This window comes from Elephas maximus, chromosome 10 (assembly GCF_024166365.1).
Source record: "Elephas maximus indicus isolate mEleMax1 chromosome 10, mEleMax1 primary haplotype, whole genome shotgun sequence".
Taxonomy (NCBI): domain Eukaryota; kingdom Metazoa; phylum Chordata; class Mammalia; order Proboscidea; family Elephantidae; genus Elephas; species Elephas maximus.
Genome location: NC_064828.1, coordinates 13,945,037 through 13,957,425, shown reverse-complemented (window position 1 = coordinate 13,957,425; position 12,389 = coordinate 13,945,037). Strand labels below are relative to the sequence as shown.

General features: G+C 51.9%; 1 protein-coding gene across 2 annotated transcripts in view; it reads right to left on the bottom strand.

The window, feature by feature from the left end:
- The window catches only part of PLA2G4E (phospholipase A2 group IVE), a 66,698-nt gene that overhangs the window by 18,341 nt on the left and 35,968 nt on the right, over positions 1-12,389 (bottom strand). For both annotated transcript variants that reach the window (XM_049898096.1, XM_049898097.1), the window contains exons 3-10: positions 8,357-8,493; positions 6,667-6,798; positions 5,195-5,235; positions 3,569-3,611; positions 2,433-2,496; positions 1,390-1,550; positions 1,206-1,292; positions 657-694 (exon numbers count right to left, since the gene is read on the bottom strand). In XM_049898096.1, the coding sequence (XP_049754053.1) occupies positions 657-694; positions 1,206-1,292; positions 1,390-1,550; positions 2,433-2,496; positions 3,569-3,611; positions 5,195-5,235; positions 6,667-6,798; positions 8,357-8,493 (703 nt within the window). The remainder of the gene's footprint in view (positions 1-656; positions 695-1,205; positions 1,293-1,389; positions 1,551-2,432; positions 2,497-3,568; positions 3,612-5,194; positions 5,236-6,666; positions 6,799-8,356; positions 8,494-12,389) is intronic.

Below are 12,389 nucleotides of genomic sequence, written 5' to 3'. Positions count from 1 at the left end.
ATATCTCAATAAAGCTGTTATTTAAAAAAATTAGAAGTGGCAGACCTCAAGCCTAGGTCAGGCCCCAAAGTGGCCAGTGGTAAGGGCAACAAAGATGCATATGGAGGGGGCCTGATTTCGGGCCAGTTCTGCTGGTCTATGCTCAGGGCCACACAGGAAATAAAACACGTTGCTTAATGTCACTTCTTAGCCAGAAGCCCTCATCCCTGGCCTTTGTCTGGAAAGGAAGTGGAGTAGAAGCAGCACCAGCAGGAGTCACTGCTTGGGATCCAAGAGGAGGTACCCAGGCAGGGTGCGAAAGGAAGGATGCAGAGGGAGCTCGACTTGGCAGGGATGGTGGTGCTTTGTCACCCAGCTGCTTCTTTCTCCTTCTACCCAGACTCTGACACATGACTACCTGTGGGCTCGGCCCAGGAGCATGAGCCTTACCAGCGGATGCAAGTTTGAGATGGGATGGAGAAGGGTGGAGAAAACTCGCTAAGGCTTCTACACCTTCCTCTCCTCATAATCCGTGATTGGGGAGGAACTAGGGGCCCAGCTGTGAGAAGGTGAGTTTCAGCAGCTGGGCAGGGATATAGAGGGAAGAAGGTTATGGGAAAGTTATGGTTCCTTTTCTAGCCCATCTGTAGGCACCAGCAGGCTAGAGGTTACCTTACCAGTCTGTAGACTTCATGTGTAATTCACAGTTCTCACCCTGGGGACGGAGACATGAAAGGCTTGTCAGGGATGATCACTCAGACCCAAGTGATCCCAACCAAAGATACAGAGACTCACCACACTGCCCACCCTCTGGTTTCACTCTGCACACCTGCATGCTCACACATGTGCAAGTAAACATGCACACACTCTCATATGCACACGTGTACACATGCAGGCATGGTTGCACATACATCTACCCATACACACAGGCACATACATGTGCACACACGTACACACGCACGCATGGTTGCACATACATACAAACATACCCACACACACATGCACACACTTCCCTTTCCTGTACGTTATCTGCCCCACCATTGTCTACTCAGCCTCCACTCACACTCTTTGGCTCCATACTGCAGCTCCTCGGCCTCCTGCCCCACACAAGACTCCTCTATCCTGCCTGAGAGACCCCCATGAACCCCCCAGGGTCTCCCTATCTCTCTGCCCCAGGAGCTCCAGACGAAACTGCTCAGGGGCCCCTTCCCAGTCCTGGGCCTCACCACAGGCAGGGTCACGGTATGGCCATCAGGAAGGCAGTCCAGGGGCTGGCAGACAGGGCTGCTCTTGCGGGCGCTGCAGCAGCAAAGCTGGAAGGGGGGGGCCGGCTCCGTTAGAGGGGTGAGGAGCCCCTTGGGCAGGCCTGCCTGCCATGGTCCCCACACTCCCCACTGCCCCACCTCTTACCCCACAGCTCCAGTGGCTCTTGGGCACCTCCACGCATATCCGGGGCTGGAAGTACTTGGGGTAGTGGAAGCAGGCAGGGTCTGGGTGGCAGGGCTCCAGGCAGGGCAAGAGGTGCTGGGTGTGTTCAAAGGACTCGTGCACCGTCACCAAGAGGCCCTCCTCTGGAAGAGAGGGCAAGAGGGCTGAGACCCTAGGGGCCGGGCCCAGGTAGCCTCTCTCCCCACCCCCAACTTAGCCCAGCAAAAAGCCTAGCTGGAGGTGCCCAGGACAGGGGCTTAGAGCCACCTGGTCACTGGTTAAAATGCTGATGACCAGGGCCTACCCCTAGTGAGTCTCATTCTGTAGGTCAGGACTGGGACCAGAAGTCTGCATTTTACCAAGGGCTGTGTGTGAGCTGACAAATGTGGTCTCTAGAAAACCTTCTGAGGCGCTGAGGGGTCCTCTGGGCTGGGCTCCTTGGTTCTGCTTTGCCAGGAGACAGCCCAAAGTTACCCCCACTGCAGAGAAAGCAGGCCTCCCACACCACCAGTTTGGGTAGAGGCCTCACCCACCCCTGTCTCTGCAGGGGGTGCTGCTCCCCTCCAGGGACAAGGCGGGAAACCTCACATGGGAGGGCTGGGCAGCCGTGAGACGGGGAGGCCCATAAGTGTGGATCGCTTAGGTTGCTCCAGCTAGAAAATGCTGTGATTTCTATGCATTATAACCTGGCTAGAAGAAGGCACAGAGCCAGAGGGAACCTGAGTGTTGTCAGTGCCCACCCATCCCCATGCACTAGGTCCTGTGATCCTCTGAGCCCAGCTGGAGGCTGGGCACAGACCCTAGGCAGTGCTCCTCTGGGCACTTGTCAGGCCTGGGGAGCCCGGGGGCTCTAGTGCCTGGAGGAACTAGACGGGGGAAGTAGACAGCTGAGGCCAGGAGCTATGTGCCTGAGGGTGAGGAGATGCAGGGGAACCTCAAGCTTTGGCACCCCTGGGCCAGCTGACTATGTTGGAGGGTTTGGACGGAGCTCTCCCCTCCTCCCCAGCAGGCGGTAAACGGCTCACTTTTCCTGCTCTTCCTCTGACGCCTGGCTTCTGCGTGTACCTCCAAACGGGAGATTTGCCGGGACTGTAACAAAGGAAGGAGGGGCACTGAGACTCTGAGCACAAGCTGGCCCCTTGTTCTTCCAGAACAAAGAGAGGTGAGGAAACACGGGAGGATAAATACAGCCATGGTCTGACTTTGGGTTGACTCCAGGGGACTCTGGTGGTCCTGACCGCATTTTATGAACCCAACTAAGGCACGCCATCTCACTCAGAGATAGAATATTTGAAAATGAAGCTGCCCTGTAAAATTTAGGATGTACAGTCACCATTTGCTATTAGCCGTTACGTTAACTCTGACTTCTGGGGACCCCATGTGTGTCAGAGTAGAGCTGTGCTGCATAGGGTTTTCAAGGGCTGATTTTTCAGAAGTAAGTCATCAGGCCTTTCTTCCAAAGTGCCTCTGGGTGGACTCAAACCCCCAACTTTTCAGTTAGCAGCCAAGTACGTTAAACCTTTGCACCACCAGAGGACTGCCCTCATTTGCTGGGGGTCCTGTTTTCAGGGCAGGTCAGGGCTTTAAACTTGAGCCATAGTGGTTTAGTCTAAAACAAAAAGAAGGAATGTTCAGCTCTGGGCTGGGAAAGTGGGAACTTCCAATGAAATAACTTCTCAAGACGCAGAGGCAGGTCGCAGTCCATCACCACAAACTCCCAAAGACTCTGATTTTTGGGGAAGAGTCTCCTTGGACCCTGGGGCATCGAATGCATTTAATTGAAGTAGCTGTATGAACAGCTGAATTAAAAAATCGTTTTACACTGGAAGTGTGTGTGAAGAAGGGCTGAGGTTGTGGCGACAGGACTGAGTATGGGAGGAAGCTGCCTCTAGTGGGCACTGTTAACGCGGAGTTTCCCAAGCAGGGGAGCCATCTTTGTGGGGCATGGGGTGCTGGGCCCAGGGGATGTCTCAGCCACCTCCTCCCCAGGTGCAGCAGCCCAGGCTGCTGCCCCACCCCTGACTGCACCCCACTTGGCTAGCTTCAGTGAGTCTGACAAGGGTCCAGCTGGGCCCAACGTCCTCTCCCACAGTTCCGTTTCCCCTGAGAACAGCAGCCAGATGTGTCCTCTGGAGCTGTAAGAACCCAGAAGGACAGTTACCACCAGGACACCGTTGGTGATGAGGGTCTCAGGTGCAGAGGGACTGAAAAACAAAATGAGAACTCCCGGTCAGTGATATTGTTCTTCGCTTGATTCTCATGAAGGTGATAAAGAGTAAAAGTAGAGTCAATAGTGCAATAGCAGTGCCTATGCCTTCTTGCTCCTCATGAAAACTACTGGCTTATAGACTTGTGGGTTGTCAAGGAGGAAACTGGCATACATTTAAAATAGGCTGTCCAGAAAAAAATACATTTATGGGTGGCAGGGGTAGAGATTTCTCTATTTCTTTATTCATTTCTCACTCTCTCTCTTTCTCTTTAAGTCCAACCAGGTGTAACTAAGCAGGTTACAAGAAATGGATGGAGCCCACCAATTAGAGCAGACTGCAACAGCTCTGATAACAAAAACGGCCCGTTCTGCCCTTTATTTACCAACAGTTCTGATCCAGCCAGAGAGGCAGAGAAGGGCCTGGTGGGTATTGGAGGTAACTGTTCTTGTGTTATAAAGCCAAGTAAATAGGACTTCAAAGTTGAAATTAGCCTCAGGAAGTCCAGAGCCTCCCTCACCAAAGTCAAACCCAAGGTGACTGTGTCCCCAGATTAATTACCAATTCTGACATATTTCATTTTGCAAGCCACGTTCTAATTCAGCCAAGGAATTTTCTCTCCTGAAAGTTCTGTCAAACCAAGAACTGGAGGAGAGAGCCCCAGGTTTGTTTCCCTGTGAAACAAATAAAGTTGACCTTAATGTGTCAATCAGCTGTTGATGGGGAATGAGGCACCTGAAATAGTTTCAAGAACTTCTTGGCACAGGATTCTCCAATGGGATGTGACAGCCCTCTTGTTCTATCTCTTGCCTCTCCACCTCCCAGCCCCAGGCCATCAGAGTACAGCGGGGCCCTGCCATGGATAAGATGAGGGAGAAGCTGGTGGCCCACTCGCAAGGCACACTGCCCTTCTGGGGCGGGGCTCCTCCCCACACTGCCCACACTTTCCCTTCCTTTTCTCTTTGTCCTCTTCTCCTTCGCATCCTCCGGCTCTGTGACCCAGTTCTCCAGTTCCCAGCATGGCCATACCTCCAGGACCCTAACTTTAAATGATGAGAAATAACCCGGTGGGTGGGCCTGACTTGGTCCAGAACCAATACTGAGGGGGCAGCCTCTGCTTTAGATCAAAGTTTGGGGATGTTTTTTCTAACAGTTCTGGGTCAGGGTGGAAACCACTTGGTCCTGACCTCTTTTCTCAGCTGGGCCTCAACAAGGTCCCCAACATCATGGTGGCAGGAATTCTTCTCAGAGGCCACCTGGGGAGTACAGGGGAACTGAGGCAGGCTGACTAGCCTGAGCAGCAGTCCTCCTCCTGGCTGCACATTATAGTCCCCTGGGGGCCTTTTAAAGCAACACTGCTGTCAGTGGAGCTGGACAGCCTATGGTGTGGCTGAGTACCTGCAGAATTTAGAGGCTCCCAGCTGATTCAGACGTACTGTGAGGAGTCCAGGCTTAGTGCCGGGAGCAAGCAGAAGAGAGAGGACAGCAAATGGGCAGGCCCAGCTTGGAAATGCCTGTTCCCAGAAGCTACTCACAGGTCAGGGCCTCGGTCGAGCCCTTTGGGGCTGGGGCCTACTCACCTCTCCTCCAGCAGGAACTCTACCTCCAGCTCCTCCATGCCCTGGCAGGGGGAGGAAGGGAAGGCAGCTGAGAGCTGTGTCTGCAGGTCTCTGCAGACCAGCACCCCTGCCACCCCTGGAGACCCTGTGGACCTGGCCCTGCCCTTCCCACAAGGTCACTCTGCTGTCCTGGAGTCGCGGCAGCCACTCCAGGCTCCTGTTGCTCCCTCTGCCTCCCTCTGGTCCCAAGTCTTTGTCTCCAGCAACATCAGTGACAACCCAGGGGAGGGTGAGCATGTGGAGTTGAGCCCCAGCCCCAGGCCCAGCATGCAGCTTCCTCTGTGCTGGGGCATTTTCTTTTTGTCCTCCACCCCAGCCTCCACTGCTCTCCTACCTTCCCAAGGGCTCAGTGACTGGGGCAAGGGTGAAATGAGGCATTGCCTCCAGAAAGCTCAACTCCAAAAGGTAGACCCCTTCCCTTCCCTATTCCTTCACATCTCTTGCTTTGTAACTTTAAGCAAGTCAGGACCTTACTGGACCTTGATTTCTGCGCAGCAATGTAAGCTACACAAGGGCAGGAACGTTTGCTCCCCATGGTGTCCCCAGGACCTAAACAGTACCTGGTCCATAGTAAAAAGAAAACCAGGGGCCTACACGTTGGCTCTGACTCATAGCAACCTCATGTGTGTCGGAGTAGAACTGTGCTCCACAGGGTTTTCGACGGCTAATTTTTTGTAAGTAGATTGCCAGGCCTTTCTTCTGAGGTGGCTCTGGGTGGACTTGAACCACCAACTTTTGCACTACCCAAGGACTCTGGTTCACAGTAGGTACACAAATATTTGTTGAATGAATATATTTATGACTAGATAACATTCTGGTCCTTTCCATCTCTGACTTTCTCTGATTTGCAGATTTGCCTTCTTTTACCCTCATTATCCTCTGTCCCCAGGGACCACCCCAACAGCAGGAGTCTGAGGAGAGAAAAAGGGGAAAAGGAACCAATGTGCACTGCATCTTCATTTTGTACCATGAATGGTGCTAGGTGCCTTAATTACGATTTCCCACTTAAGCCTGACAACCACCCTGTGTGGTAGGCAGTATTATCCCCATTGTACAGATGAGAAAACAAAAACTCCGAGGAGTTAAGTAATTTTTACAAGGTCATACAGCTAGTAGGTGATTAAAAAAAAAAAAAACCCATTCCCATTGAGTTGATTCCGACTCATAGCGACTCTATAGGACAGAGTAGAACTGCCCCATAGTTACCAAGGAGTGCCTGGTGGATTCGAACTGCCCACCTTTTGGTTAGCAGCCGTAGCACTTAACCACTATGCCACCAGGGTTCCCAGTAGGCAGTAGTGCTGGGATTTGAACCAGAAGCACCATCTTTTCCCGACGTGGCTGTATATACAGAGAAGAGCCTGCTGAATGGCATCAGAGGAATAACGAGCTGCTCCTTGGGGCCTGCTGAGGGCCTGGGTACCAGCACCCACCTCAGGGTTAAGTGGGAATTTCACGTGGGTTTTCTTTCGGAAGCAGAGCTTGGTGAGGTCATAGAGAACTGTCAAGAGATGGTCGTCTGGCGTCACTGTGTCTTCATCACAGACGCTCAGCTCTAAAATGTTCTGGGAGAAAGGGAGAGTGCAAGTCTGGTTACCATGGCTGCACTGGCCCATTCCCAGGAGCAGTAGCCTGACCTCAGCCCTAGGGAGGAGGTGGGTCTGAGGGCTCAGGGACTAGGACAGAGGACCCTGCTCAGGTGTGAAAGGTATTTATCCAGAAATGAGTGTCTATTCCTTCCTTTCCAACAACTTTCAGCCCTCCTGCCCTTTTGCTCCGACTCTCCTACTCATAATTTTGCCCTTTTACAAGCTTGGCAGGGGCCTATGAAGTGTGGGGGATTTCATTTCACCTGAGGAAGGATGGAAAGGGCAGAACAGGCAAGGCTTCTGCCAAGATAGAGAATGTGTCCATTACTGGGGCCCCAGAGCTGAAGGATGCCTCTTTGGAAAACCCAGATCAGGTAGATTAAAGTCTTAACACTGCAGGGCAGTGACATGGCAGAGATCAGAAGGGCTCTGATACTTGGAGGAAAGGAGCTTGAACTCTGTCCTAAAAGCAGAATGTCAAGAGTTTATGAGGTCAATGATCTCAGGTGAAATGGACTAGCTTCTAAGGCCTCTCATTCCAAGGATCCTCGGAGATGTGGGTTGAGGCTAGGTTTGCCTCTTAGATCCCTATCTAGTGGACATAAAGTGGTTCTGGGGTTCCCAACTGAATGAGGCCTGTTGACCTTGTATAATTACTAGAAAATCAGGTGTGTCTCAGAACAAACCCAATAGCCCCACAGTCCTTAAGACAAAGGAAGCCCGAATTCCTGGTTTTAAGACTAAATCCACACTGAAGTACTCCCTCCATCCCCAAGCCCTATATATGATAGAAAAGGTATTTTTTAAAATTATAAATATAAAGCCCTTCATGAAAACAAAAAACACTCCTTGTAAACCAGAAATGAAGCATCCTTAAAACATGGAAGCAGTTAGCTAGAGCTCAGTGCCCCAAGACTGGGGCTAATACCTCCATGATGAGGCCAAATTTGTTCTAAGGCCACTCTGCTCAGGCTGTCAAAACTCAGGATGCTCAAAGGAGAATTCTCCTGAAGTAGGTGAGAACTTGGCCAAGAGTCACCATACAGCTGAATGAGGCGATCACCATAAAACCACTCAACAAATGAAGGAGCACACACCCAAGGAAATAGAAATGATAAAGCAAACCAAAAAGGATTTAAGATAGAGAAATTCTCTGGCTGGAATAAGACTGGCCTTGGACCTGGTGAATAGAATTGCTCTTCCGCTCCATGCATTCTCTTGCTTGGAGCGTGTTCTGGAAGATACTGGAGACACACTCTGTTTTGATCAAGAGACACCCAGTTCCAGCAACAATTTAGACAGAAGAACAAGAGAGACAGAAAGGAAGATAGAAGATAAGTAGATGCAGAAAGCGGCAAACATGAGACAGGCAAAAGGAAGTAGTGAGTGAGTGGGAGGATAGAAGGATCAGAAGTAGGCAGATAGAATGCCAAATAGGCATAAGAAGGACAAATAAGCAAAGAGAAGGACAAGCAGGCAAGGAGGCAAATAGGAATGCAGGGTGGACAGACAAATGGAGTCCTCCATAGCTTACCTTCACTTGGCTCTGGATCTGGAAGTTGAAGGTTTCATTCCACTCCGGGTTTGAGCAGTTGGAGATCGTCTTAGTCCTCAGCTTTTCACAAGAGGCTGTGGGCAGCCAGAGGGTCACAAAGCAGTCTGTCTGGCTCACTGTCCAAGGAATACAAGGTGGGAAGGGAAAGGTGAGGAACCAGTCCATGTCCAGAGAGGAGAGAGTGTGGCATTAAAGGGAACTTCAGATAAGTCACCTCCAGAGCAAGACCACAGCTCATCTCCAGGTTCTCTCCCAACTCATGGATCTGACTCTCCAGAGACCTTTGAGAAGGTCTTGTACTGCAGGTTATATGTTCACAGAAGGGGACCCAGGTCCCACTGAACATTCTTTTGGACACAGATGCTGGCTCTTATTAGAGGCACCCTGGTTCTTAAAGCAAACATCTGCTGGTTTTGGACAAGGTATGGCCAGTTTCCCTTCTGCCAGGTGAAGACCTAGGAGGATCAGCTCAGGGTGCCAGGAAAGTCAAAATAGGGCCAAGCTCTTCCTCTGGGCTGAGGAGAAAAAGGGATTAGGAAGGGAGTACAGTCTTCTGTGAGTTGGCTAAGAACAACCCCAGTGGAAAAGAGCTTGAGGGTGGGGGGAACAAGCTACTCAGCAGAGTCCAGAAGCAGGGACCACCATCTACATACATCTTAATGCCTCAATGCACTGCCGAGCTCTTCATACCTATCCTGGACTCCTAGCATGAACTCTGGGGGCCAAAAGCCCTCACATATGTGGCTAAGTACTTTTTTAAAATTTTAAGTGAACAGCCCAAATGTGATGTCGCAGGATGTATTCTGCAGGAGAAACAAGGGCTTTGTCCCTAAAAGTGCCTCCCAAGATGGAGAAAGGAGAAAGGACGCAGGGAGAGATGCCATGACTGTCTGGTTACAGTGGAGAGCAGGAGGTAGGAGGTGAAGGGCCAGGGCATTGTCCTTGACTCCGGGGCACCAGGGGGCATGGTCATTTAATTCAAACAAAAGAATGACCAGAACCCAACACTCTATATCCCAGCCCAACTCAATCACTTGTAGGTCTTAGGAGGTGCCATGCTGTCTTGCCTTCAGGCCTTTGCATGTGCCATCCTTCGGCCTGGAAGACCCTTCTTTTCTTTCACCCCACCCTTCTCCTGGCTGACTCCTTCAGGTTTCGGAAGGAACTTTCTCTGGGAAGCCTTCCCTGAACTCCTAAGTCTAGATCAGGTGCCCTCATCCCAGAGCACTCTGCTCTTGTAGCTGAGCAGCACTACACTGTACCCACGGCAGGGTGACTTGTCTGTCTCTGCCAACACTCTGCGAGCACTGTGGGGGCTGGGTGATGCATAGCAGGTACTCACTAGATACTTGCTGAATAAATGAATGACTGGAAAATCCTGACTTTCCACTCTAGTCTGTATCAGTAGCCCCAGAAATTCTGGGCTGAGTCACTGCAGATGTAGTTAAGCTGGGTGGCGTGTCTAGTTGCTATACTGATAGGAAGGCTCACCAGGTGCCTCCTCAGTCCTCTTGGACCCCTCCCTAGGCCTTTCCTCCTCCTGGGCCTGGAACATTCTCCTCAGGTGTGTCTCCTGTATTCTAGGAGCCTGCAGACAGGGACCCGCGCCCTCCGACTCGACGCCCGCTGGCTCAGCAACACTTGGTTAGCATGATTTGATGGACCCTGTGAAAGCTCTTTTCCCTCTAAAATAGCTTTCCTGTCATCGGTCCATGCCTGAATTCTCCCATTAAATAAAATCTCAGTATATTTGACCTCTGACTTAAGTCTCTGGCTAAGATAAAAATACTCCTGGAAGTGACAGGATTAATCAGACACCACCCACACTTCAAATGTTTGTTTGTTTTTCAGTTCCTTTACAGAAATGGGTTTCTTTGTTTGCCAAAGGCTGGGAAGAAGGAGACTGCAGCCCAAGGGGGTGGTTCTCGCGAGGGGGATGCTGGAAGAAGGTCAAGCGGGACCTAAGTGACAATCTGAGGCAGGTATCATTAGCTGGCCATAAGGATAGTGACTGCCATGGTTGACAATGAAAAGTGGTTAAGCAACGATGGCCCAATTTTGAGAATTTCATGCACTAAAGGGGATTTCCTTGGCATAGCTAGCTCCTAGTCCTTGTTCCTGGTGAGGTGACAGAGGGCTTGGTCATCCAAATGACACGTCTCCTTTCCTGGAGCATGGGTGGCAAAGATGACACAATTATCTCTACAGATGATAGGACATTATCTCCCTAATACCTCTGGAGACACCTGCCTGACATCCCTTGGGGTGCTGGTTTGGGTTTTAATTTGTTTTCCCCAAGAGGAATATAAGCTCCCAATGGCAGGGAGGTTTCTGGGTTCCTGGGCCTCCCTCCCAGTACTCACCTAGGGCTAGGCAGAGCACACCTTTAGTTCTCGGCTGGGGAGTCCCTGTAGTCACAGCCCTGCAGCCTCTGTAAAACCTCAGGAACCTTAGGTCCTGGTAGAGGACTAACTCAGAGAGGGGTTCATTTTTTTACTCAAACTAGAAGGGAACAAGTTGGGGTGAGGGTAATCCGGGACCCAAAAGGATCAGCAGTCAGGTCTAGCCCTTGAGGACTGTGGAGTCCAGGCACAATTTGGCTGGTGTTGAGGACTGGGGTTGGGAGGAAAACATTAACAACAAGGAGGTCCCTGAAGAGGACCCAGCAACCCCAAAAGGTAGTCTATGTGCCAGAGGGGCGTGTGGGGAAGGGGAGGGAGAGGGTAATAGAACCAGCCCTGAGTCCGTTTCTCGAGCTGCTTGCCCTCCCCTCCCTTCTGCCTGGATCCTAGATGACAGGTGTAGCAGAGAGAAGACAGAAGAAAGGCCTAGACAATGGGAAGATCTGAGCAGCAGGTGCAGGCACGCAGAGCGTGTGGGAGTGTGCGGCCCGGTGATTTGAGGGCTGGGGATAGACACACCTAAGAGGAGTCAGAGGAGGGCAAGTCCTGCTGCAGGCGGGTGTCATCATCCCCAAGGGGAATGAGGTGAACTCTGCCTAAGAGAGGGTGAGGCATCTGAGTGACCCACCGTGGCATGTTCCCAGGAACAGGGGAAACTCCAGACTCCTCAGATCAGCTACTTCCTCCCGGGCACTGGTGGGCTGGGAAGGCCCCGAGAAGTCCGAGGAGAAGTCCCCGGCCCTCTTGCTGGTCTCTGGGCAGACACAAGCCCAAATTTGGGGCTTGCTGGGAGTACTCCCACCGGCCTGGACTCTGGGCACCACACCTGGGCTCCTGGGGGGTAGAGGTCTGAATCCTGACCAATCCCTTTGCTTTTGCTGGTGCTCCAGGGCCTTGCCCTCCTCCGGCCCACCACACTCATCCCTGGGTTGCAGCAACTGCTTCCGAGCAATTTCTCAGCCTCTCCCCACCTCTGCTGGAGCACAGTCTGCACACGCTCTCAGGAAGTTGAGCAGTCCAGTCCCGCCCAGCACATAGGCGCCCGGTACCTCCTCTGTCCAGCTACCCAGCTTGCCACCAGTGGCCCAACCTCCTTCTCCTGGCTTGTCCAGTCTCCGTCCTAGTTCACCAGAGCTGGGATCAAACATTACTTCTGCCTTGGCAACCACTGACCCTCATCTGTCAGATGGGCCTCATAGTACTATCCCTCAGGCTGGTGGGAGGACCTAATGGTATTTGGACCCCAGGCTGACCCACAGCAGGTATCAGGAGATGGGGGACCCTCCCTTCCTCAGGGCACCCCCCTAGAGTAGGCTCACATTCTACCCTCTCAGACCCCAGCGTTCAGTGGGGCCTTCCTTGGCCTCTCCCAGCACTCAGTGTCTTCCCCAGCTCTAAACTCTGTTGTGGCAAGCTTAGTATGCCATCTTCTGATGCTCAATGCCCACTTTGGACATAGGTGTCTCCTCATTAGAATGTGCACTCAGTCTCGCAGCTTCCGTGTCTTCTCTGCCCCACTTAGGCTCTACCCATTGCTGCAGAGTCAATTCCAACTCATGGTGACCCCATGTGTTAAAGAGTAGAACTGTTCCGTAGAGTTTTCTTGGCTG